This window comes from Oryx dammah, unplaced genomic scaffold, assembly GCF_014754425.2.
Source record: "Oryx dammah isolate SB20612 unplaced genomic scaffold, SCBI_Odam_1.1 HiC_scaffold_8, whole genome shotgun sequence".
Taxonomy (NCBI): Eukaryota; Metazoa; Chordata; class Mammalia; order Artiodactyla; family Bovidae; genus Oryx; species Oryx dammah.
Genome location: NW_024070192.1, coordinates 34,635,464 through 34,660,665, shown reverse-complemented (window position 1 = coordinate 34,660,665; position 25,202 = coordinate 34,635,464). Strand labels below are relative to the sequence as shown.

General features: G+C 54.3%; 1 protein-coding gene and 1 non-coding gene across 11 annotated transcripts in view; both read left to right on the top strand.

Annotated features, from left to right (window-relative positions):
- CHD3 (chromodomain helicase DNA binding protein 3) overlaps positions 1–24,666 on the top strand; it is a 25,448-nt gene extending 782 nt beyond the window's left edge. The window contains exons 1-40 of one of the 10 annotated variants that reach the window (XM_040243450.1): positions 2,532–2,550; positions 4,402–4,514; positions 5,002–5,172; positions 5,430–5,554; positions 6,931–7,214; positions 7,446–7,576; positions 7,734–7,884; positions 8,052–8,245; positions 8,569–8,802; positions 8,999–9,202; positions 9,737–9,948; positions 10,668–10,799; positions 11,166–11,265; positions 11,661–11,852; positions 12,007–12,207; positions 12,578–12,715; positions 12,974–13,095; positions 13,253–13,426; positions 13,559–13,700; positions 13,930–14,061; positions 14,664–14,781; positions 15,296–15,420; positions 15,601–15,832; positions 16,120–16,286; positions 16,758–16,935; positions 17,375–17,440; positions 17,893–17,978; positions 18,107–18,240; positions 18,794–18,938; positions 19,069–19,231; positions 19,347–19,468; positions 19,567–19,702; positions 19,815–19,916; positions 20,092–20,223; positions 20,427–20,535; positions 20,725–20,857; positions 21,114–21,355; positions 22,405–22,568; positions 22,787–22,913; positions 23,398–24,666. In XM_040243450.1, coding sequence (XP_040099384.1) covers positions 5,550–5,554; positions 6,931–7,214; positions 7,446–7,576; positions 7,734–7,884; positions 8,052–8,245; positions 8,569–8,802; positions 8,999–9,202; positions 9,737–9,948; positions 10,668–10,799; positions 11,166–11,265; positions 11,661–11,852; positions 12,007–12,207; positions 12,578–12,715; positions 12,974–13,095; positions 13,253–13,426; positions 13,559–13,700; positions 13,930–14,061; positions 14,664–14,781; positions 15,296–15,420; positions 15,601–15,832; positions 16,120–16,286; positions 16,758–16,935; positions 17,375–17,440; positions 17,893–17,978; positions 18,107–18,240; positions 18,794–18,938; positions 19,069–19,231; positions 19,347–19,468; positions 19,567–19,702; positions 19,815–19,916; positions 20,092–20,223; positions 20,427–20,535; positions 20,725–20,857; positions 21,114–21,355; positions 22,405–22,568; positions 22,787–22,913; positions 23,398–23,638 — 5,670 coding nt within the window. In that variant the 5' untranslated portion in view covers positions 2,532–2,550; positions 4,402–4,514; positions 5,002–5,172; positions 5,430–5,549 and the 3' untranslated portion in view covers positions 23,639–24,666. Of the gene's footprint in view, positions 1–2,531; positions 2,551–4,401; positions 4,515–5,001; positions 5,173–5,429; positions 5,555–6,930; positions 7,215–7,445; positions 7,577–7,733; positions 7,885–8,051; positions 8,246–8,568; positions 8,803–8,998; positions 9,203–9,736; positions 9,949–10,667; positions 10,800–11,165; positions 11,266–11,660; positions 11,853–12,006; positions 12,208–12,577; positions 12,716–12,973; positions 13,096–13,252; positions 13,427–13,558; positions 13,701–13,929; positions 14,062–14,663; positions 14,782–15,295; positions 15,421–15,600; positions 15,833–16,119; positions 16,287–16,757; positions 16,936–17,374; positions 17,441–17,892; positions 17,979–18,106; positions 18,241–18,793; positions 18,939–19,068; positions 19,232–19,346; positions 19,469–19,566; positions 19,703–19,814; positions 19,917–20,091; positions 20,224–20,426; positions 20,536–20,724; positions 20,858–21,113; positions 21,356–22,404; positions 22,569–22,786; positions 22,914–23,397 lie in introns of those variants that run through there. The other 9 variants (XM_040243443.1, XM_040243447.1, XM_040243442.1 and 6 more) reach the window with 9 other exon arrangements.
- On the top strand, positions 18,370–18,509 carry LOC120867485. The gene has a single exon (XR_005721913.1).
- Positions 24,667–25,202: the final 536 nt, after the last annotated feature.

The following is a 25,202-nucleotide window of genomic DNA, read 5'->3' as shown; positions in this document are numbered from 1 at the left end:
GGGCGGCAGCGGCCGCCCGGCCAGGCCTCCTCCCCTCCCCCGCCGCACCCCTCCCCCGCCGCCGTCGCCGCCGCCGCCGCCGCTGCTGCCGCCGCCCGGGCTGGAGAGCGCTGGGCGCGAGCTGCGCGCGCGGACCGGGCCACTCGGTCGCGGCTTTCGGGGGAGGAGGAGGAGGAGATTTTTTTTTTTTTTACCCTCGGCGGGGAGGGGGTAGGCAGGAAACGGCCGAGGCGAAGCCAGGGCCCCCTCCCTGGCCGCGCGAGGGACCGCGGAGACCCTGGCGGCCGGACGGCGGCGTGGGGGAGGGGCGCGTGGGGGAGGGGCGGCCGCGCGGGCGCCCCTGGGGCTACGGCCCCGGTGGGGTTGGACCGTGGGGAAGTGGGGTTTGCCTGAGAAGAACGGACCACGGCCCTCACCATCCCCCGTCAGGAGTTGGGAAGGCTGGGGGGGGCGGTGGCGGGTGTCCATCGGACCCTCCCCACCTGCGGGGACTTCGATGCCCGCCAACTCTGGAGCGTGCGGTGGCACGTGGGGGAGGGGTCGTGTGAATGTTTGCGGGCGGCTGACGACTAGGGGCAGGTGGAGGCCACACTCCATGCAGACCACTTCCTGGAATGAGGCTGGCCCCGGCCCCCTATCCCCTGCTCGTACTAGGGAGCGCAGCCACTGGAAATTGGGGAGCGAGAGGACAGTGGGACACCAGATGCCCCCAACCCCACCCCCTTTATCTCTCTTCTGCTCTGGGCTCTTTTGTGTCAAGTGCGCTCCCCCCCTCCACCCCATGACCCCGTCAGTCTGGGGTGGCCGAGCTGCCCAGCTGTGACTCTCACGTGGCTGCCATTCACTGTCACTCACTCTCCCGCTGAAACCACCCACACCCTGACCACGTTGGGGGGCGTGAACTGCCCACCCAGCTGTTCTGCAGCTTGACCGTCACTCAGCACCCCTCCCCGGGGATGACAAGTCATCCGCACTGTCTAGGCAGTTCTGCCCCGCGGTGAAAGGGCCTGACCGCTGCCTCGGGTCGGGGGCCCAATAGTGGCCCCCCTCTGGCCATCCTCTAGCATGTTCTGCCAGTGTTTTTCAGGATAGAGCATCTTTCGGGTGGTCACACCCCCAGGCCTCTGGATGCCTTGCAGCACAAATGCACTAAACTTCAAAACGTCTAACATCATACTCTTTGTAAAACTGTCCTATTGATCTGTGTGGCTTCTGTGGGAAATGTTCCTGTGTATTGGAGACAGCCTTTGAGGGACTGAAGCGCGGGGCGGGGAGGGGGGGGACTTTCTTGGGGCGGAGGGGGGGGGGGTATCTAATGGAAACAGGATAAAGTCCACTTCCCCCCTCCCGGGCTTGTCCGAAAACGGGAAAAGTTTTTAAAAAGTTATTCCGAGAGAGCCCACTGATTTTGCGGAAGGGAAAAGGAATAAAGAACTGTGGGGAGGGGGTTACCTGGAAGACAGCAGAGGTGCTAAAGAGAAAGCAAGGATGTCAGGTTAAGTTAGGGCAGGAGCAGTTCTCCCATATGTGTATTCCGAACTTAGAATGGGGTTTGTGGGGGCTTTTGATCCCGGATTTGGGTCTGTAAAGGGGAGTGCATGAAAGAATCTGAGGTCGAGATGGGTCTTTGTGTCAGTACTCCCTCCCCTTTTCCCTCTGCTTTCTAAGCATCGTCAAATGTTTTAAAAATTGTATATCTGAAATGAAAACCCACCTCCTCTCTCTGGCAGGGCAGTTTTATCTCCCTTTTAGTCCTCCAAGTCAAAGGAGTGACCTAGATACACCCCCTCAGATGACTTTCTGAGGTACAACTTTGGCAAAATATTTTTAGTCTGCCCATTATTTCTGTCTACATAAGTGTGGGCAAAATAATCCTCCTCTGAGGCAATTTGTTTGGGCTGCCCCCCACCTCTTTCTCTGTAAGATGAACTGATAGGCGTTAGAGGTTCCTATTGTTTTTCATTCTGACGTCTTTGATTCTCACCATTTTGTTTTACATTCTTACCCAAGACCAATTTTTCCCTTCCCCCCTCTCCAGTCTCCTTACATTGTTAAACGTTTAAAATAATAGCACTCGTGCTGATGGGGGAAGGGAGCAGGAAGCCCAAAACTCATTTCTTCGCCCTCCCTCTTCTGGCAAGTCTAGAGAAATAATATAACATAATATATAGATGTGATTCCTTAGGGGTGGGGGTGGGGAATGATTGTGGGTGGTGCGGAAAATTCTGGTAGTTTCTTTGCAAAAGGTCTGAAAATACAAACCCACCCCCTGCATGCAATACGCATGTGCAGCAGACCTATTATGGTGGTTCGTTGTGGGGGAGGGAGGGGAATTTGAGAAAAAATAAATATATGTGTGAGAGATTGATGGTGAGATTAGAAGAGAGGGGCGGGAGGCGAGGCTCTCAGCGAGGCCCCTCCCTCTCTCGGGTTCGCCAGGCCCCGCCCGGCCCCCTTGCCGCGCTCCTCCCTCGCCGTCTTCCGAGATCTGAGCCGGGATGTGGGAGAGTCTGGGCGCGCGGCCAGCATTGAGTGGCTGGTGAGGCAGAGGTTGGGACTTAGATTTGCTTTCCTGCCCTCCCTCTCCTTTCCTCGCCGTCTACTTTGTGTCCCCGCACCACCACCGTCTTCCCAAGTTGGGGAACCTTCCGCTGGGGTGGGGAGTGGAGTTAACTGGCTGCGAGGTCCCAGGGCGGGTGTCTTCCCACCCCCCCACCCCCAGCTGGCGGAGACCGAGGCCATTTCCCTGATCCTCAGCCAGTTGGCCTGCCCTTGCTACTGCCCCGGCAGCCTCCGTTTCCATGTTCGTATTAGCGGGAGTCCCTGGGGTGAGGGAGCGCTGGCTGCGGGGCACGGCGTCTTACTGACTTCCTATTACGGTCCCCACTCTGTTTTCACACCCCGGGCTGCCTGCAGGCACCTCCCCCGGCCCCCCCGCCACAGCCCCCCAATTTCAGAGTGCCGTCCCGCGCGAGAGGGCACAGGATGCCGGAGCTGTGAGAAGTAGCACTGAAAGAAGGAGGCGCCGCGATTCTGAGGCGCTGGAAACCCGAGGCCTCCGGTGTAAATTGTGGCTAATTTTCCCTTGGCTGTTGTGGGGAGAAGGATTGTGTGTCCTAGAGCAAGGGGCTGGGCCCGGCCCAGGCTTTCCCCTCCAGCGCTGCTGCCTCTGCCTGAGCAGGACAGGTCTGGCTGGTTACTCTAGTGCTTGCTGGGGGAGGGAGGCCTCACACCAGGGCCTCACTTCTGTGTGGCATCGGCTGTGTCTTCCTCCTGAAGTAGTTATTCTCTGAACCCTAATCCTCCACAGTGTGGCAGGGGTCATGGAGAATGGGGAGAGGGGGACATCTGGGAAGAACCAGCCCCAGACTGTCTGACAGGGACATCTGGAGAGAAAGCCAGGGACCTAGCCCTGCTAAAAGCATGTACAGATTGTCCTCTGGGTTTGTGCTCATGAGTATGTGATGCTTGTGCATTTGAGAATGCATTTGAGGGGTGTGTCTGTGCCTGTCCAGTGTCTTTGTGTGGGTCTCCCATATTGCTTATATATGAATGGGTTAGAATGCTTGAGACTACATTTGGAGGCAAGGGGTGAGACCAGGGACAACGGGTAGGGCGCCTGAGTTCTCAAAGGGAACAGGGATGTGGATGTAGATTTGAAGGCACAATTGAGGCTGCTTGGGAGGAGGAGGAATGTTTAGGTAATTGTGGAGACCTTCTCCTGTGGGGCTAGGGAGTGACAAAGGAGCCAGACACCAAGATCCTGTGGGCCAAAAGTGAACATGGCTGACTGAGGGTTTCTTTTCCTCCAGTGCTATGCTGGGGTGACAGGAGTCTGGGTGATTATCTGAGGAAGTGTAAATAGAGGCCTCACTCCTCACAGAAAGGATGTCAGGGCCCCAGGGTGTTAGTGTGAGAGCCCAGGTGTCCACCTTTGGCTCTGCCTTCTCAGCATCTGGCTTAGGGAGCTGCCAGCTTGTGTCTCCCCACTCCAAGTGCTGGGGTCAGGCCAGGCCAGCAGCTGGGCATGGCTTCCCCAGTTCCTGGGCAGGATGCCAGCTGGCTAAGTGAGGGGGAAGGCAGGAGGAGCCCTGGCGGCGACTAAAAGGACCTGCCACAGTCAGAGCCCATGGCCTAGAGCCTGGTCCCTTGTTAGTAGGAGGGGAGAGACAGGAGTGGTTTGGCTGCTCTCCTCTTCTGACCCCTGACCTCCCATTCAGAACCCAGGCATCCCAGAGTACTTGAAACACTCTCTGTTTGCGTCCAGCAAAGGGAGGCAAGGTTTGGAAGAGTTAATGCCGGATTTCCTAGAGAGCAGGAACCAAGGAGGTGAGGGAGGAAAAGGGCTGCAGAGGCTGGGAGCCTAGAGGCTTAGGTTTTCCGGTGCTGTCTGCTCCAAAGATAAGGATGACATTCGACTGCTGCCTTCAGCATTGGGCGTGAAGAAGAGAAAGCGAGGACCTAAGAAACAGAAGGAGAACAAGCCAGGAAAGCCCCGGAAACGCAAGAAGCTTGTAAGTGTTACGCACGCCTGTCTCTACAGTGAGGCTTGGAGACCCATCCCAGAGACCTATGATTTCTCTGGGCCTGATTGCCATGGGGACCCTGAAGTCAGGGATACCTGACTCCCTCTACCTGCCCCCAGCCCCACTCCTGCTAGCTGGTATGTCCCAGGTCTGGGACCCTAACCTTACTCACTATATCCTAGTGAAGAGCCCTTTTGTCGACTTTACTTGCCCTGCAGCACAGAGAAGCTGTTGGAAGCACTGCAGGTAGACTGCATGAATTCACAGCCCAGTAGTCCTCTGTCTTCTTGGGCAGCTTACTTAGCTCTCCGTGCCTCAGTTTCCTCTACAAAAAAAAAAAGTGCATAAAAATAGATTAGTTGCTTTCTCATAGGATTGTTGTGAAGTTTAAAAGAGACGATGATATTTTGTGCTAAGAGGAGTTCCTGGCACACGCTAGGGCTCAAAAAATAGTGTTTTTATTTCTCTCCCTTAGGACAGCGAGGAGGAGTTTGGCTCTGAGCGAGATGAGTACCGGGAGAAGTCAGAGAGTGGAGGCAGTGAATATGGAACCGGACCAGGTCGGAAACGGAGAAGGAAGCACCGAGAAAAAAAGGAGAAGAAGACAAAGCGGCGGAAAAAAGGGGAGGGTGAGGGGGGGCAAAAGGTGAGTAGATTTGGGGAGTGAGGGGAGAAACCTGTATCAGTGACAAGCCTGAAGAGTAGGGGAGGGAGAGCCCTGGGTGAGCAGGGTGACAAATGGCGAGGCTGTGGTTTATGAGGAGTGGGATTGGGCTGGGAATGGAACAGAAAACTGGAAGCCCAGAGAAGCTGGTGGGTGGGCAGGGAGGCATGTCAGGGGGTGGGGGGAGCCCAGGACTGGAGCTAGGAGAGCACCTGGCTAACAGAAGCCTGGTATCCTAGCAAGTGGAACAGAAGTCATCAGCAACCCTGCTTCTGACCTGGGGCCTGGAGGATGTGGAACATGTGTTCTCCGAGGAAGATTACCACACGCTCACCAACTACAAAGCCTTCAGCCAATTCATGAGGTACGGTAGGGCTGGGGATCCCTCACGAGCCGATGCTTTTAATTTGGGGGAGGCCCTGGACCCCTCTGGGATCTGATGAAAGCTAAAAAATGTTTCTCCAGAGAAGTTCACAGCACAGACACATAAAATTCCACATGTAATTTCAGAGAATTCCTGGATTCCAGGATCCAAGCACTCTAGTCAGGAACTTTTCACTGGGGATCAGAGTTCCATGGCTAGGTTAGAAAACTCTGGTGACCGATGGCCCTCTCTGCTCTTAACAGTTCCAGTTTACCCTGCCTGACTTTTCTTCAGACTGGAGTGGAGAGGTGGCATCAGTGTTTCCCAGTTTCCTTTGCTCAGTTATCAAGCCTTCTACCCTTCCCTTAGACAGCAGTAGTAATGGAGGATGCAGGCTGAGAGTGGAACCTGCGAGTCAATAGCTTCTAAAGTAGAGGAGAGAACAGTAGAGATGCCTTTGGGGGAAGCAGGCACTTTGCAGAGCCCTTCAGCCTTCTGGAGACAGCCTGCTAAAATTCAGGTCCTGGTGTTTCTTGGGCAGCTCACTTCTTTGATCTTCAGTTTCTGCATCTATAAAGTAGGCAAATAGTAGGTACCTTGAGGAGGGACTGACAACCCACTCCAGTATTCTTGCCTGGAGAATCCCATGGACAGAGGAGCCTGGGGGGCTATAGTCCAAGGGGTCACAAAGAGTTAAGACATGACTGAAGTGACTAAGTATGTACTTTGGTTGGGTTTTGATGGGGTGGTAGATGGAAAGCTCAGCCCATTCCATATTGTGGTGCCAGGCAGAGTTCAGTCCCTGGTAGCGGTCGTTAGTCCTGGTGTCTCACTGCTTCTCTACTAAAGACAGTGCTTCTTTCAGCACCAGGGTCACCTGTGTCCTCACAAGAGCTTAATACTCACCTCAGAGCAGAACCAGTGTGGCCCCTCAGACTCCACCTAGTAGGACCCTTCATTAGGTTCTACCAGGGCCTGTGGAACTCATGAGAAAAACACAGAGAACCATAACAGCTCCTAGTAGTGTTGTGAGGATGGAATAAGATATCGTGTGTGAAAGCGTTTTAGGAACTGTAAAGTAGTTGTCAGAAGTATGGCATTTTTGGTAATCTTGTATCTTTTGGTTTTATCCTATTTAATCTGCATTTAAATTTTATTTTGCCTATTTCTTTTTTGTTCTTTCGTACGTTTTTCTTGTTTTGTTAAACTTTTAAAAACTTATTACTTGTTTACTTTAAAATTGATGTTACTCATGAGAGAACATGTTTACACTACCCAGGAACCCTAGCTTGTACATTGACTTTATTGCTGAGGGAAATGGCAGTATTCCCTGACCATCTGTGAAGGGTCCGAGTCTCCTGCCTCTGTATTTACAGGCCCCTGATTGCTAAGAAGAATCCTAAGATCCCAATGTCTAAGATGATGACCATTCTCGGGGCCAAGTGGAGAGAGTTCAGCGCCAACAACCCCTTCAAGGGGTCGGCGGCTGCTGTGGCAGCGGCAGCGGCAGCCGCGGCGGCAGCTGTAGCTGAGCAGGTGTCAGCCGCTGTCTCCTCGGCCACCCCCATAGCACCTTCCGGACCCCCTGCCCTTCCACCACCCGCTGCTGCTGATATCCAGCCCCCACCCATCCGAAGAGCCAAAACCAAAGAGGGCAAAGGTAAGAAACCTTCTAGGTTGAACAGCTGTCACCTCACCCTCCAGACTGCATGTTCTCAAATTGTAGTCCAGAATGCTTGTCTCCTTGGCCCTGATGGTTGGAAAAGTGCTTCCCAGGAAGGGTCTCAGTAAGACCATAGCCCACTAAGAGGCCCAGAGACCTTCATGGCCTCCCTTATTCCAGGATATCGTGACCTTGGGCTTTTCTCCCTCATCTGCATTCCTCACTCAGGTCCAGGCCACAAGCGGCGGAGTAAGAGCCCCCGAGTGCCTGATGGACGCAAGAAGCTTCGAGGAAAGAAGATGGCACCACTCAAAATCAAGCTAGGGCTGCTGGGTGGCAAGAGAAAGAAGGGCGGCTCGGTGAGAGGCCCCTCCCATCTGTTAAACTCCTGGGGGTGGTCAGGGACCCGGGGTCCAGACACATGGGTCTGTGAGGACAGCTGGAGCGGGAACCCAAGGCCTGGGGAGGGGAGTGGAATCCAGCCAGCGCCCCTGACAGCCACGGGGCTATGGGCAGTATGTTTTGCAGAGTGACGAGGGCCCCGAACCGGAGGCCGAGGAATCAGACCTGGATAGCGGCAGTGTCCACAGTGCCTCAGGCCGCCCCGATGGTCCCATCCGCACCAAGAAACTCAAACGAGGCCGGCCAGGAAGGAAGAAGAAGAAGGGTGAGAGGCGTCAGCTGTGTGTGGCTCTGACAGTCAGCCTTCTTCTGGTTCCTTTGCTGTCCTCCTTATTTTCAGTTGTGACTTCTTTACTCAACCCTTTTCTCTTTCTCTCCCCTCCCCCATTCATTTCTCTTGGCTCCCTTGGCCTCCACTCGGGTGTATGACAGTTCTGGGCTGTCCCGCTGTGGCTGGGGAGGAGGAGATTGACGGCTACGAGACAGATCACCAGGATTACTGTGAGGTGTGCCAGCAGGGTGGGGAGATCATTCTGTGTGACACCTGCCCTCGTGCCTACCACCTCGTCTGCCTTGATCCTGAGCTTGACCGGGCTCCTGAGGGCAAGTGGAGCTGCCCTCACTGTGTGAGTACTGGAGCTGCCTCTTCGTCCCTCAGCGACCGCCTCCCCCATCTCTTTCCTCTGTGATATCACTTGTCATCTTCCTACCCCCAGCTGCCTGGGCCTCTCAGCAACAGATATTTAAGGGTCCAGGTTCCTCGTGTGTTCCTCTTCCTCATCCCCTCGGCCCCACCAAATCAGCATTTTTGAAAACTGAGGTGTCCTGTTTGTTCGTTCCCACCAATCTTCTCTGTACTTCTAGGATCTAGGTCTCCTGGTTGGTCTCTGTCTTCCATTCTCACTCCTTATCTTCTTTTTTGTGTCTGTGTCTGTCCTTGGCTTCCCAGGAGAAGGAGGGGGTCCAGTGGGAAGCCAAGGAAGAGGAGGAAGACTATGAAGAGGAGGGGGAGGAGGAAGGGGAGAAGGAGGAAGAAGATGACCACATGGAGTATTGCCGCGTGTGCAAGGACGGCGGGGAGCTGCTGTGCTGCGACGCTTGCATCTCCTCCTACCACATCCACTGTCTGAACCCCCCGCTGCCCGACATCCCCAACGGCGAATGGCTGTGTCCCCGATGCACCGTGAGTGGACCTGTCTCTCAGGGTTTCTTCTCAGCCCCGACTTCTCCTCCATCTCTGGGGCCCAAACGTCCGGCTCTTTCTTTCTCTTCTCTCCCCACCACCAGACCTTTGATTCTCTTGTGGGACTCCCCCACCCTTCTACTCTAACGAGGGGCTCTTTCTGCCTCTTTCTTTCCTGTTTGTATCCACCCCGAAGTGTCCTGTGCTGAAAGGCCGTGTGCAGAAGATCCTGCACTGGCGGTGGGGGGAGCCACCCGTGGCCGTGCCAGCCCCCCAGCAGGCAGACGGGAATCCGGATGCCCCACCGCCACGACCTCTTCAAGGCAGATCCGAGCGAGAGTTCTTTGTCAAGTGGGTGGGCCTGTCCTACTGGCACTGCTCCTGGGCCAAGGAGCTGCAGGTACAAGGGTGTCTCTGTCCCGTCTCCTGTGGCCCCGGTCACTGCTGCTCTCCCTCTCTCACGCACCTCTTCTCCCGTCTTCTGTCCCCTTTGCTTTCCCTCATATTAGGTCTCTGGCCCCAAGACCCTACCAGCTCTCTTAGTTTCCGTACTTGGGTCTCTTGGTCTCCAGTTGTCATTCCCTCAGTCTCTGTTAGATTCCTCCCCTGAGGTGTAATGGAGCCTTCCTTAGCCTACCTTAATTCCCATCTCTTTCCTTTATCTATCTTAATCATGTTTTACCGACATCCCCAGTCTTAATAACCTGTTCCTTCCTCATTTTACTTATTACCTCCCCACTCAGGTCCTGTCTCGGACTCTGTTCTCTTGCATGTTACTCATTTTCTTGCTTTGACTTTTAACTCTCTGTGTCCTTCATCCCACCGCTCCCATGGCTCATTTTCCCATACCATTCCCCCTGCCAGCTGCTGCCCCGGCTCCTTGTGTCCACTCAGGATGTCGGGACTATCTCTTTCCTCCTCTGTGCCCCACCAGCTGGAAATCTTCCACTTGGTGATGTACCGAAACTACCAACGGAAGAATGACATGGATGAGCCCCCACCCCTGGACTATGGCTCTGGTGAGGACGATGGCAAGAGTGACAAGCGCAAGGTGAAGGACCCGCACTATGCCGAGATGGAGGAGAAGTACTATCGTTTTGGCATCAAGCCAGAGTGGATGACCGTCCACCGGATCATCAACCACAGGTGAGCCCTTGGTCCACGGGAAGGCCGACCTGGCTTTTGTCACTGTTCTTGTTGCATTATGGCCCCATGTTAGATAATTGATCTAACTGGGTAATTCCCACTGCAGCCCCAGCCTCTCTGGCTTTGTTTCCTCTATGGAGGTGGGAGAAACCAGGAGAAAAGTCCAGCCCAGCCAGGACACCTTTGTCCTTGCTTCCTCTAATCTCGAACAGCTTAAGAAATGACACAGGAATCTGGGGATTTGGATGTGATAAAAGCAAAATGTGATTTATACAGACCAATGTTTCTAGTACTTCTGTCTTCATAGTACTTATCATTACCAATGTTCTACTGTCTTTTTATTTTTCTGTTTCATCATGGTCTTTTCTAGTAGCATGTAAGCTCCATGGAAATCAGTCATTTGTCTGCCTAGTTCTACTGAATCACCTATGCCTGGAACAATGCCTGGCATGTAGTATATGCTTAGTAAATATTGACTGGATGAACAAATGACGTTAAAGCTGGGGATGTTTTGTGATAGTTGATTTTTAGGAAGTCATCTGGAAAAAGTTAGGGTAGTCCTTCAGCCTTTCTAAACTCACTTTCAGAGGCCCACCATTGAGGATTAAGTGACAAATTCTGTGTGTTAACTGATAATTGTGTTTATTATGACTCTTTTCTACTTGTGACACACATTATTTTTCTCCTCCTGCCTCTTCTTCTGGCTTCCCTCTTCACAGTGTGGATAAAAAGGGGAATTACCACTATCTAGTGAAATGGAGGGACTTGCCCTATGACCAGTCCACATGGGAGGAAGATGAAATGAACATCCCTGAATATGAAGACCACAAGCAGAGCTACTGGAGACACCGGTGAGTGAACCAGATCATGAGTTAGAGGGCGTCTGAGGGTGGGGGCATTAAATGAGGTGCAGTAGGGGCAGACTCAGTCTAGAATTTAGGGTAATAGGAGCTGGGGCTGGGTTGTGTGCAGTGGGGTCCATAAAGAGGCAGTGTGAGGAACACAGATAAGATCTAGCCTGACTCATGGGGAAGAGGATGCTGAGGAGTGGGGAGGATGCTCTCTAGAGCTGAAATCCAAGGAATGAGGCTAAAGAACCTGGGAGAAAGGAAGTGTATGAAAATCCAGATTATGGAAAGTGGGAAGTAGGTCTGGAATTGCTTCAGACGATAGGGGTCCCAAGGCATCAGTCTCACTCAGACCCACTCTTTTCCCAGAGAACTAATTATGGGAGAGGACCCTGCTCAGCCCCGCAAGTATAAGAAGAAGAAGAAGGAGCTGCAGGGTGATGGGCCTCCCAGTTCTCCTACTAACGATGTAAGTCCTCCACTTGGCCTATCTCTCATTTCTGGAGCCTCAGGGATCGAAAATTTCCTGGGAGCTTCTGACAGATCCCAGAGATTCCACAGCTTCTTTGAGCTCTTCCTTCAGTCAGCTTTGCCCTACGTTTACTGGGGACTTGTGCACAGGAATGAGAGTCTCCAGAGACAGCTGTACACAGGCCTCTTTTGCCATTTCCTTCCCTGCAGTACTCCCAGGTCTTGATTCAAAGAACGAGGGGGAGGCACTGCAGACTAGAACTTTCATAAGCTCAGGCCAGAGGAGAGGGACTCGCAATCCCACTTGATACCAATGCTAGGGACGGGGAGGAGGAGACCAAGACCAGATGAGTGGCTGCTGGTTCCCCTGAGCTTTCTGATTTGATTCTACAGCCTACAGTGAAATATGAGACTCAGCCACGCTTCATCACAGCCACAGGAGGCACACTACACATGTATCAGCTGGAGGGATTGAACTGGCTACGCTTCTCATGGGCCCAGGGCACTGATACCATTCTGGCTGATGAAATGGGGCTGGGCAAGACCATACAAACCATCGTCTTCCTCTACTCACTCTATAAGGAGGTGCTGGCTCCTAGGGTCCTAGCCTGGACTGGGGAAGGTGGGAGTGGAGGGTGAGGGCAGAGGACTAGGGGAGGGGCGTGGCAGGCAGTGGAGTGGGGTGTACAACTGCAAGCCTCAACTAATGGGGCTCCCTCTCCCCACCTTCCACTCCCAGGGCCACACAAAGGGTCCCTTCCTGGTGAGTGCCCCGCTGTCCACCATCATCAACTGGGAGCGGGAGTTCCAGATGTGGGCACCCAAGTTCTATGTAGTAACATACACGGGTGACAAGGACAGCCGAGCCATCATTCGTGAGAATGAGTTTTCCTTTGAAGACAACGCCATCAAAGGTGGCAAGAAAGCTTTTAAGATGAAGGTCAGACTCCCCACCTCATGTCCTCTGAAGTCCTCAGATCTGTCATTTCATTGCCCCAACCAGAACTTTCTTATATTCCCCATTTAGCTTTCTCCCTCCTTCCCCCACCTTCCCTCATGCCTCTGCTCTCCAGTCCTGGAGATGTAGCAGGTTATTCCCTGGGGCACTCGTGGATCTCTTCAAACTGGACAGGTGGGGGAAGCTTGAGGGCCACATCCTGTAGTCCCTGCATGGAGTCAAGGTTGGAGGCCTGGACTACCAACTGCCTTTTGGGAGTCTCAGGACAGGGTGTCTGGGTAGAGAATGGGCGTGGGGGTCTAGATGCTCGGGTGTAGGCTGGCAGCCACAGGGACCATGGTTGTGTCAACAGAGGGAGGCACAGGTGAAGTTCCATGTTCTCCTGACATCATATGAGCTGATCACCATTGATCAGGCAGCTCTCGGCTCCATCCGCTGGGCCTGTCTCGTGGTGGATGAGGCCCATCGGCTCAAGAACAACCAGTCCAAGGTGAGTGAGGTACCCAGGCCTCAGAAACTTGAGGCTCTGGACTCCTGCTTTCCCCCATCCTAAAACACAAAGCTTGGGGGACTTTGAGCAGCCCAGGAGGCAGTGCAGGGAGAAGTCCAGCTTGGAAGCAGGACAGGACTAGGGGTCTGAGGGCCTCTGATCCTGAAGGAAGTAGGAGCTGGAGGCAGGAAGAGCCAAGGGCCAGCTGCTTGCCACTGATAGACCCTTTCTCCTGCTTTTCCTTGCCCCATTTTCTAGTTTTTCAGGGTCCTCAATGGCTACAAGATAGATCATAAGTTGCTGCTGACAGGGACTCCATTGCAGAATAATCTGGAGGAGCTCTTCCATCTACTGAACTTCCTCACCCCAGAGAGGTTTAAGTAAGTGGTGGCTCAGGAGGGTGGTCTGCAAAGAGGAGAGGTGGAGGAGCCAAGAAAATGAGAGGGTGAGGAGTCATCTTAAGTGAAGACTAGAGCCTGAGGTCAGGGGCAAAGAACCTAATGCCCATTCATGGTTTAATTTCCTTCCGGCTACTAGCAACCTGGAGGGCTTCCTGGAGGAGTTTGCTGACATATCCAAAGAAGACCAAATTAAGAAACTTCATGACTTGCTGGGGCCACACATGCTGCGGAGGCTCAAGGCAGATGTCTTTAAGAACATGCCAGCCAAAACAGAGCTCATTGTTCGCGTGGAGCTGAGCCCCATGCAGAAGTGAGATGCCAAGCGGGTTCCCTGAACCAGGGTTGAGGATGTGGTAACAACTTTGCAAGGGTCGGTGACCAAATGTACCTCACAATTGCTTCCATTATTGTGTCTCTTCTGTGCACCTACCCTGGGCTTTAGGAAATACTACAAATACATCCTGACCCGAAATTTTGAGGCCTTGAATTCACGAGGTGGTGGGAACCAGGTGTCGCTGCTGAACATCATGATGGATCTTAAGAAGTGCTGCAACCATCCGTACCTCTTTCCTGTGGCTGCTATGGTAGATACGGGAGCTGGGATGGTGAAATGCCTGGCTGTCTGGAAACAGGAGCAGCCAAGAGTGCAGGGCTGGAGCTAAGCTGGGAGGCCAGGGACTAGGTTTCTGAGAGGAGTAGTAATTGCAAAGGTGTGGAGCCTGGATTTGGGCTTCCAGCTTTCTAGATGTCATCAGAATATGGGGGTGTGTTTCCTGACGCTCTCCTCCTCCTTTTTCCCTGCCTTTTTTTCAGGAGTCCCCCAAACTTCCCAGTGGGGCTTATGAGGGTGGGGCACTTATTAAGGCGTCTGGGAAGCTCATGCTGCTGCAGAAGATGCTGCGAAAGCTGAAGGAGCAAGGACACAGAGTGCTCATCTTCTCGCAGGTGACCCGTGCCGGTAGTTCCTCCTCACCATCAGATACTCCCTTCCCTCATTCCTGTGGTTGCCCCGGGATGAGAGGTTCGGCAGTCACACCCTTAAGGGTTTCTGGAACAGCTCTGTTCATCTTGGCCTCTGATCCGTGTTCTTAATTCAAGCCATTGGAAGCTGTAGTCCAGTTTCTTTAAAGCCAAAAGGGGAGAAGGGGAAGGGTGAGCCATCTGCCTCCTAAAGGAGTTTCTGGGGCTGGGACTATTTCTTAATCTTCCTAGGGAAGGAAGAGAGTGCGGACCTTTTGGAAATCTGATGAAAGCTGTGGGTCTGCTCTCCAGAAAACTGCACACATGATGAGACAGTCTTGTATAGATCTTCAGGGGGTTCATAGATTTCTCCTGCAACCTTGACATGGGTGTCAGAGGAGAACCTCTGCTGTAGGAGAAATGGTCTTAAGAGAAAATGACAGGCTATTCCAGGAGGAGCTAGGGGTTCATATGACAGGGCAGGGGTACAGGTGTAAGGACTGGGGTTGAGGGGAGAGTAAAGACACAGGACAGAGTGCACCCCACCGCCTCATTGTTCTAGACTCCTGCCTCTTCTCTTTCTCTAGATGACCAAAATGTTAGACTTACTGGAGGACTTCTTAGACTACGAAGGCTACAAGTATGAGCGCATTGATGGCGGCATCACTGGTGCCCTGAGGCAGGAGGCCATTGACCGCTTCAATGGTGAGGGGGCCGTGGTCCTGCTTGGTGTACACAGCCTGAGAGACCTGTGCCTGGGTCCCTGGAGAATGTCAGTTACCTGGGCTTTTTCTTTTTTAAAAATATTTATTTTATGGCTGTGCTGAGTCTTCATTGCTCTGCTGGCTTTTTCTCTAGTTGTGGCGAGTGGGGGCTACTCTCTGGTTGCAGTGCTCAGGCTTCCCGTTGCGGTGGCTTCTTCTGTTGTGGAGCACAGGCTCTAGGCACTCAGGCTTCAGTAGCTGCGGCATGGGGGCTCAGTGGTTGTGACTCTAGGGCTCTAGAGCATAGGCTCAGTAGCTGGGGGATCTTCCCAGACCAGGGATTGAACCTGTGTCTCTAGCATTGGCAGGCAGATTTTTTACCACTGAGCCACCACGGAAGCCCTCATCTGGGCTTGTGAGTTGAAGGCATTGTTGTTGTAGTCAGGGAATATCTGGGAGCAGGTAGCCAGAACTGCCGGGTACAAGAAAGGCCTGATCTAATTCTTGCCTCCCAGCTCCTGGGGCCCAACAATTCTGTTTCCTCCTGTCCACCCGGGCCGGGGGCCTGGGCATCAATCTGGCCACTGCTGACACTGTCATCATCTTCGATTCAGACTGGAACCCCCATAATGATATCCAGGTGAGAACTCCCCTCCTGGAGCCCCTTGGAGCAAGGAGACATGGGTGTCTGTGCTGGGGTCAGAAATAAACCTCTTGAGCAGGGGAGAAGGCCCTTTCTTGTCAGCCTCTTTTCCAGAGCATGTAGTGGGGCTCTCCCCAACCCCTCCCCTGGCCCATCCCTACTTTTCGGCCCCTGTAGGCCTTCAGCCGCGCTCATCGGATCGGCCAGGCCAACAAAGTGATGATTTACCGGTTTGTGACTCGCGCCTCTGTGGAAGAGCGAATCACACAGGTGGCCAAGAGAAAGATGATGCTGACACATCTGGTGGTGCGGCCCGGGCTGGGCTCCAAGGCGGGCTCCATGTCCAAGCAGGAGCTGGACGACATCCTCAAATTTGGTACTGAGGAGCTATTTAAGGATGAAAATGAGGGTGAGAGCCTTTTCTGCAGCTCCCTGAAAGCAGGTCTCTGCTGTCTGTGAGCACTGCTGAAACCTCCCAAACAAAACCTCTCCTCTGCATCCTTGGAGGATGGCTGGCTCCTTTCCTTACCTGCAAGGTTGACATAACACACATCTCTGTAGACGCCCAGGGAAGGGTCCTCCTGCAGAGCTCCATGGGAAGGAGGCAGAGGGAATGGCTTTCCCTGAGCTTTGTAAAGTTCCTCCTGAGGTTCTGGTTGGAGCTCAGAGTCCACTCTTGTTCCCCGACTCCACCAGGTGAGAACAAGGAGGAGGACAGCAGTGTGATTCACTACGACAATGAGGCCATTGCTCGGCTCTTGGACCGGAACCAGGATGCAACTGAGGACACTGACGTACAGAACATGAACGAGTATCTCAGTTCCTTCAAGGTGGCCCAGTATGTGGTGCGGGAAGAAGACAAGGTGAGTGGCTTGGGGCCAGACACTGGCCACCCAGGTCCATCTCTGAAGGGTGGTAGCCAGTGTCCAAGTAGGAGGATCCCCCTTTGCTCTTGTTTTTTAATCTGATCTCTCACTCCAGTGTCTAGCAAAGAGCAGCCAGTTGTGGGACCTCAGACAACTTGGTCTGAAGGATGAGACTGGACACTGGAGAAAACATAGGCACAGAATGTAGTGATCAATTTGGAAGGCTGCCTTCTGAGTAGAGTAGGAGGGAGGCATAGAAAACTGGAGGAGAGGCTTAGAAAAGAGAAGTAATGGGAGGAGAAGCAAGTTGCAGGTAAGAGGTGAGGATAGCGTGCCGCGTCTGGAGGATTTATGTGTCTAGAGTGACGAGGTCTGGGGCTGGGCTGCAGAAGGAAAGCAGGGGTTTGTGGTGGTGGTGGGGCTGGGTAAAGGGGCAAGGTCTTCAGTGTGGGTCCTGCTGCCCTTCAGATTGAGGAAATTGAACGAGAGATCATCAAGCAGGAAGAGAACGTCGACCCCGACTACTGGGAGAAGCTGCTGCGGCACCACTATGAGCAACAGCAGGAAGACCTGGCGCGGAACCTCGGCAAGGGCAAGCGGGTCCGCAAGCAGGTCAACTACAATGACGCTGCTCAGGAGGACCAAGGTGAGGACTGTGCCTGACGGGAGAAGGGGAGCGTGCTGAGAAGGGGCTTGGAGCCTGAGGGCATTGAGAGGAAACAAGTGCCTGAGCAGTCAGGGCCTTCCCTTCTCAGGGGAAAGAGATTAGGACCCTAGGAAGGGTCACCAGGGGCTCCCAGGAGGCCAGGTGGATTTGCAGGTGACCTGAACACTCTTGCAGTCGTAGAGGGCACTGATGGGCACCCAGGGGCCTTTGTTTAGAGTGGGTTATGCAGGTGTCAGGCAGTGGGGGTGAGTGGACCTGCTGTGTGGCCCAGATTGTGGGCAGCCCTCCAGCATCTCTAGGAGGGCCGAGGCTGGAGTGAAGGTGCAAAAGTCTCTGAGGGGAGGTGTCCAAGCAGAAAGGGCCCCATGTGGGCTTTTCCAGGGAGCCATCACTGACCGCTGAGCCTTTCTCCTCACAGATAATCAGTCAGAATACTCAGTGGGATCAGAAGAGGAGGATGAAGACTTTGATGAGCGTCCTGAAGGTGGTATCTGTTTTCCTTTTTCCCACACCTCTTCCCATTTCACTTCCATTGTCTTTGAAGCCTACTGTTTTTATACAGGGTGCTCACTTGTAGGAAAAGTAAAGATTTCAGATAAGCAGAGAGGAGAAAATATCTATAATTTTGTTACTGCTAAAATTTGAAATATATTACCTTGTAGGCTTTGACACCTAGATGAGAGATCAAGAAAGGTTACATCATTTTACACTCCCAGCAGTGATCTTGGCTTGCATCAAATAGTTGCTACTGATTGTTTAGAATGACTTGATTCTTTTGGACCTATGGGGTTGGTAGTTCTGGGAAGAAAATTAGAAGCGCCTCAGACACGACAGGTATTCCTTGTGTTACATGTCCTATGGACGTGGAGAGCTAGGAAAGACTGAGGGGTGGAGGACATGGTGGTCTACTAACGAGGGTCACCATCTCCCCACCAGGGCGTCGACAGTCAAAGAGGCAGCTTCGGAATGAAAAGGATAAGCCACTGCCTCCACTGCTGGCTCGAGTTGGGGGCAACATCGAGGTGAGAGCTGGCCTAGGCCCCAGCGGAGAGAATGAGGGGAGTTGAGGCTGAGTTACTGAGGGCAGAACAGACCAAGAAATGAGGCCCTGGACATTCATCATCCACTCCCTCCTTGCCCCCATCCTCAGGTACTGGGATTCAACACCCGTCAGCGGAAGGCCTTCCTCAATGCGGTGATGCGCTGGGGCATGCCCCCGCAGGACGCCTTCACCACCCAGTGGCTGGTGCGGGACCTCAGAGGCAAGACTGAGAAAGAGTTCAAGTGAGTGTGGGTGACCCGGAGCTGAGCTGGGAGGAAGGGCAGGAGCTTTGGGTGTTATTTTCTTCCTTTCGGCCACCATATGATGTGACCTTACTCACCTGATCACCATGCTCCCTGCCAGATGTTTCCTGGCTCGGTTTCCTAGGGGGTGGGCTCAGCCTCTGCCACCTCCCCTCAGCTGAGCCTAGAGCAGAGAGGCCAGGCACTCCCTGCTGTGGGAGAGGCAGGTGAGACAGGAGCCTCGCCTGGACTGTCCTTGCCTCACATGCTTTGGCCACGATAACCCAGCAGGGGAGCTGGTGGGAAGGATGAAAAGCAGACTGATGGGGCCTAAGAGTGAAGGACCAGGGCCGGGGGCCGTGGAAATGTGGTGGGGGGCAGGCGGAGGAGTTAGGATTTGGGGGAGCCCATGATGGTGAAATTGAAAGACCCAGGGATGAGCCCTGGAGGTACTGGGGAGCTCAGGTTCAGGGTTCAGACATCCCTGTACCCCCTTCACAGTCCTTTCCCCTCCTAAGGTTCTCCTGACCCACCTCCCCCGCATGCTCCTTAGGGCCTATGTGTCTTTGTTCATGCGCCATCTCTGTGAGCCTGGGGCGGACGGCTCTGAAACCTTTGCTGACGGAGTCCCTCGGGAGGGGCTGAGTCGCCAGCAAGTGTTGACCCGCATTGGAGTCATGTCTCTCGTCAAGAAAAAGGTATTGGTCTTCCCCTCACCCAAAGAGTCAGGTCGGCTACCTAGGCCCCATGCATCCTCCGCCTTCTATCCCTGGCTCCGGGAGCCAGACTGGAACTGATCCCTGTCCTGCAACCCCCCGCACCCTGCAGGTACAGGAGTTCGAGCACATCAATGGGCGCTGGTCTATGCCAGAGCTGATGCCTGACCCCAGTGCTGACTCCAAGCGCTCCTCCAGAGCCTCCTCTCCTACCAAAACATCTCCCACCACTCCTGAGGCCTCGGCTGCAAACAGCCCTTGCACCTCGAAACCTGGTAATCAGCTCAGGATGACAGGAGAGACCGATGGGACCAGTTTCCATCAGATGCAGAGGGCGTGGAACTGGGGTTGGGGAGTTCCTGCCTTCTTCACTCTGCCTTACCCCTGCAGCTACTCCAGCTCCCAGTGAGAAAGGAGATGGCGTAAGGACACCTCTGGAGAAGGATGAAGCAGAAAACCAGGAAGAGAAGCCAGAAAAGAATAGCAGGGCTGGGGAGAAGATGGAGACAGAGGTGTGCGGCTGCCCGGCTGCTTTGGAGGCAGTGGCAGTGCCTTGGGGGCGGCAGCCTAGAGCCCTCCAGGTCATCCTGACTCTGCTGTCCTCTTCCAGGCTGATAGCCCCAGCCCAGCCCCATCCCTGGGAGAGCGGCTAGAGCCAAGGAAGATGCCTCCAGAGGATGAGGTGCCAGGGGTACCTGGAGAGATGGAGCCTGAACCTGGGTACCGGGGGGACAGAGAGAAGTCAGGTGGGTGCATGGCCTTAAGTGTGATTGGGGCTTAGAATTTGGGGGCTCCCTCTTCTGGGGTCAGGGGATGAGGGTGACATCCTCCCTTCCTGTCCCCTGCCCCCTCCCACAGCCACAGAGTCGACGCCAGGAGAGAGGGGGGAGGAGAAGCCGATGGATGGACAGGAACACAGGGAGAGGCCGGAGGGGGAGACAGGGGATTTGGGCAAGAGAGGTAATGGGTGGAAGAATGGGACCCCTGGGTCCTTGAGGGATCAGGGGAGGTGGAATCTGGGGAACCAAACACCTGGGTGGGTAGCTCTTCAAGGGCCCGTACAGTACAGAGAGGAGTCCTGGGACCCGGGTGGAGACTGTCCCCCGAGATGTGAGCTCTGCCCCGTCTGCCGCAGCAGAAGATGTGAAAGGGGACCGGGAGCTTCGGTCTGGGCCTCCTCGAGATGAGCCACGGTCCAATGGGCGACGTGAGGAGAAGGCAGAGAAACCGCGGTTCATGTTCAACATTGCAGATGGTGGCTTCACAGGTGGGGGGCTCTCATTGTCTCCCAATCCTGACTTGAACCTTGTTTGTAATTAATTTTGTTCCTGATCCCTCCCCCTCTTAACCTTCCTCTTGAAGAGCCAGTGGTCCTGTCACCTGTTCACGTCCCTCCTCTGTACCTGTCTGTGGGGCTGGGCATGGTTCTCAAACCCCTGATGCCATGTCTGTCTTCTCTCGTCTCTGCAGAGCTTCACACGCTGTGGCAGAATGAGGAGCGGGCGGCTATTTCCTCGGGGAAACTCAACGAGATCTGGCACCGAAGACATGACTATTGGCTCCTGGCTGGGATTGTCCTGTATCCTTTGATACAGATACGAGGAAAGAGATGTTTTCTCCCTGGAGCAAGGAGAACCACAGAGGAGTCCATCTCTAGGGAGGGGGGCCTCATGCCACACTTTGGGGCAGTCAGGCCAAAAGGAAGGTGTGTGCATAGCCCCCACCAGCCCTGTTAAGTTCCTTGATGGTCCCCTTCCTTCGTCGGCAGCCATGGATATGCACGGTGGCAGGACATCCAGAATGATGCTCAGTTTGCCATTATCAATGAGCCATTTAAAACTGAAGCCAATAAGGGGAACTTTCTGGAGATGAAAAATAAATTCCTGGCCCGGAGATTCAAGGTGAGGATGAGGGAGGAAAGGAACAGTGTTGAAGAGGGGTTTGAGTCAGAGGTAGGACCAGATCTGGTTGGAATGTAGGCAAGGTTGACCCTTTGAGAGCCGAGACAATGCTTGAGGCCAAGACACCCGAGTGTCACCTTGTGTTTGGGCCCATGGTCTGGATCAGGGTGGAGCTGGGGTTGCTCTGGACCAGCGAGGGGGCGGGGGGTGAGTGTGGGTCTCCGCAGTCAGTACTCAGCCCCTGCTTGGGCCTCAGCTCCTGGAGCAGGCGCTGGTGATTGAGGAGCAGCTGCGGCGGGCGGCCTACCTGAACCTATCACAGGAGCCGGCGCACCCCGCCATGGCCCTCCACGCCCGCTTCGCCGAGGCCGAGTGCCTGGCCGAGAGCCACCAGCACCTCTCCAAGGAGTCGCTGGCGGGGAACAAGCCGGCCAACGCCGTCCTGCACAAGGGTAAGGGCCGCGGCGGCCCCGCGCGGGGGAGGGCCCACAGCGCTGCGTAAGTCTTCACCCCGCACCCCTCAATATCTCCCCACCCCTCCGACCCCTTTACCCTCTGAACCACCCCCCTCTGACCTCTAACCCCACCCCGACCCACCTGGTACCCCCTCGGTTTTTAGCCTCTAGACATTGTGGGGCCAGCCCTTACCCATGCCTAATAGTGTTCACTTCAGTGCCCAAGAGTGGGATCCCCCAACCCCTTGACCCCCCCCCATCTCCATGAGACTGTGCCACATTCCCTCCATGGGGTGGAACTTCTTCACTGACCCACACACCTGCCATACTGCTCATAGCACCCTGTCTGGGGCCTTGGCCTGTATATAGTCCATGAAAGTTCTTATCCCGGGTCCCACAAATCCCATTCCTCACATCTCGTTCACCCCATGAGGCAGAAACCACTACCATCCCACCCTCTGACCCTACCCCATGAAATTTCCCTTTGATCTTCAACCCTTCCTCCCAAACCCTCATGCCTTTATAATAGTAGATTAAGTTCCAAAGCCCTCTAACCATCTAATCCTGACTCTTGGCCCCTTAGACTCCTGTTCTAATTCCTTGAACTTGTAATGCTGACCCTCTAACCTCCCCCATCCCCGCCCGACATATTAAAACCTTGATTCCTTAAGTCTTTGACACCATTTACCACCTCCCACACCTCCTGACTATTTCCTCCCCATCATCCCCAACCCCCAAATTTCCCTCTTCCAATATGGGATGTTCTGACAACTCCCCGCCCCATGTTTTCCAATGTCCTCCCTGTCTCCCTTTTCTCCATATTCCCTTTTCCTTCCTGCTCTCTCTCCATCTGTCCTTTGTGGTGATCTGGTCTCTCTGCCTCTTCACCTGACACTTCTTTTTCCCCGAGCTGCTCTTTTTTTCTGTCTACTTCTGTCATTTTCTTGGTCTCTGATTCTTCGGCATCTGTGTCCTCTCTCTCTCTTTCTCTGGCTATATCTGTCTGCCTGACTCCACATCTCTTTTCCTGGCTCCATCTCTCTCTTTCCCTGTCTTTCTCTCGCCCTTCTTTCTCCGTGGCCCGGGCCCCAGTTCTGAACCAGCTGGAGGAGTTGCTGAGCGACATGAAGGCGGACGTGACCCGCCTGCCAGCCACGCTGTCCCGAATACCCCCCATCGCAGCCCGCCTTCAGATGTCCGAGCGCAGCATCCTCAGCCGGCTGGCCAGCAAGGGCACGGAGCCTCACCCCACACCGGTAACCCTTCCCCCGACTCCACTTTCCCTGTTGGTACTCCTGCACACAGACAGACGCTTCCTTCAGAATCCTATACAGTGTGGAAAACGCCCGCAGACACTCCTCAGTGTGGAGTCCCTCTGCCTCTGCCATACCCCTCAGTAGCTCTGGATTTCTCCCCTACAGCTTCTCCCTCTCAGGCTGTGGCCCCTCTAACTTGGGCTCGCTCTCTCTTCCAGGCCTTCCCCCCGGGTCCATACGCTACACCTCCGGGGTACGGGGCAGCCTTCAGCGCCGCACCCGTCGGGGCCCTGGCCGCCGCAGGCGCCAATTACAGCCAGATGCCAGCAGGGTCCTTCATCACAGGTCAGCTGCTGACTTCCTGCCTCCTCCTCGTTGCCCTCTTCCTTTCCCAAGCTTCACCCCTGCTCAGCTGCCCTTTACTTGTCCAGCCCATCTCACTTCCTTGGATGTGCCCAGGGTTTCATGGAATGGAGTGCTTCTAGACTTTATTTTTCCCATCCCTAACTTCTCTTCCATCCCCATCGTCAGAAACCTCATCCAGGGCTTTACTGGTTCTGTGGACTAGTACTTGAGCCACCACCTCCTGGGTTACTTCAGAGAAAGAGTGTGAAATCAGAAAGGGGTTATAGTGAAAGCTGGAGCACGAGTCCCATCACACACACAGTGGGACGTCTCAGGAGAGGGGTCCGCCCTGATCTTCCCTGCACACCGTAGAAAATTGGACCTAGTGTTGAGGTGACCTAGAAGAACATAACTGTGGTCAGGAAGCAGTGGACGACGGGTAGAGAAGTAGGGATTGACCCTTCCTTACCCCCTTCCCAAACAGCCGCCACCAACGGCCCTCCAGTGCTGGTGAAGAAGGAGAAGGAAATGGTGGGGGCACTGGTGGCAGACGGGCTGGATCGGAAGGAGCCCCGAACCGGGGAGGTGATCTGTATAGACGACTGACCGGATCCCAGGCCTGCCCTTCACCCAGGTCCCGGCCCCGAGGTCGGCCCCCAGCTCAGGCTCCGGGGCCTGCTGCCAATCCTCCACCTTCCCCACCCCTTGGGTCACCACTGGGCTAGGAGCCCCTCTGCCCCTCTCTACAGTTCTCTTCAAGAAGGGCCCTTGTTATTCTCCACCCCATGCACCTTTCCCACCACGCTTTGAAGACTGCTGGTGAGAAGGGGTCTGGGTGGAAGGTGGTGAGCAGGGTCTTTCGAGTACCTTTATCCCCCACTGCCAAACATACACAGCTTCCCAATAAAATGGTTGTGGGGAGGAGAGAGGTGGAGCCTCCCCGGGTTTTACTCCTGCAACATCAACTCCATCTCTTGCAGAAGTGGGGGGTTAGCTTTGCCTAGCCTGTAGGAACTTTGGTGGGGAAGAGCTTTGAAGAGAGGCAGGGGACTTTAGAGAGGGGTGACAATGAGCCCTGGGAAGGTGGAAGAGAAGAGGAGGGGCAGCTCCATGTTTCCTTCCCCTCCCTCCCTGCAGATGGAGGGTGGAACAGTTACCAGGGAGGGAGTCCATTGCTGTTCAGCCTCAGAATAAAGGCGCCGTTCACTGGCTCAGTTACCTCCTGCGTACCGGCATCTTGTGTTGGCAATCTTCCCCCCTCCCTAGGGACCAGTGACCACCCCCTGCAAAGAGTAACATTTGGGTGATACTCCCTTAAGCCAAAGAGGAGCTCCCCAATCTGTTCTAGGGACCCAAGTAACCTAGAAAGGGTGGCAGAGAACACAATGGGCCAGACATGGGGGGAGCCCCCAGTTTTGGGGCTCAGGTTCTTAGAGGATTTCTACCTTCCCTCCTGAAGACCTGGATGTGGACTAGAGTGGGTCAGGCAGGGGGCCTAGTCAGGAAACTAGCTTGCCTTCAAGACCAGAGCAGAATAGCAGAGGGCAGGCTGGGGAGACATGGGCACACCCTCCTCCCCAGGAGGGGCTGGGGAGAGTGGCAGTTTGCATGGCGAACCCCCCACTTCCTCTTTGCTCCCCTTCACTTTCTGGCTGCCCCTCTCCCAGTCTCTTCACACCCACTCCGGGCCTGTCCCAGTCCCCTCTTCTGTATCAGGTTTATTGGTTGTACATATAAATTATACTTTCCTTTCTGTGTGCTCTGTTATTTTTGAGTGGGGGAGTTCTTTGGTTGTGGAGAGGGGGAGGGATAGGAAAAGAAAGGGTGTTGATTTCTGCCATTTTCTATTCATTTCTCTCTTTAAAAATCTTGTTGACTTTCCCTTTTCTTGTTTTTATTTCTTGGATCATCAACTAAAATTCCAAGGACCCTTTTCCAACCCTAACCCTGAGGTGATGAGCTCAGTGTGGAGGTTGACAGCAGGATAGCTCATAGGCCCCAGGGTGGGACCAGCAGGCAGGGTTCACTGGACAGAAGAGGAATGGGAGGGGTGCCTGACAAGGTCCACGGCTGCCTTCAGTCATCCTTTGGAGCATCCTTTCCACCTTCAGGTTGTTTAGTTCTGCCGAGAGTCAGTAGAGGTCACTACAGCTTCACAGGTTCAGTTCCCAGTTTGCAGAAGCACACTTATTTATTTTAAAGGAATTGGGCGGGGCGGGTGGTGGTGGTGGTGGTCAGACCTGCATAGCTTGCCAAAGATGTGAACTGCTAGACACTGCACCTTGACAT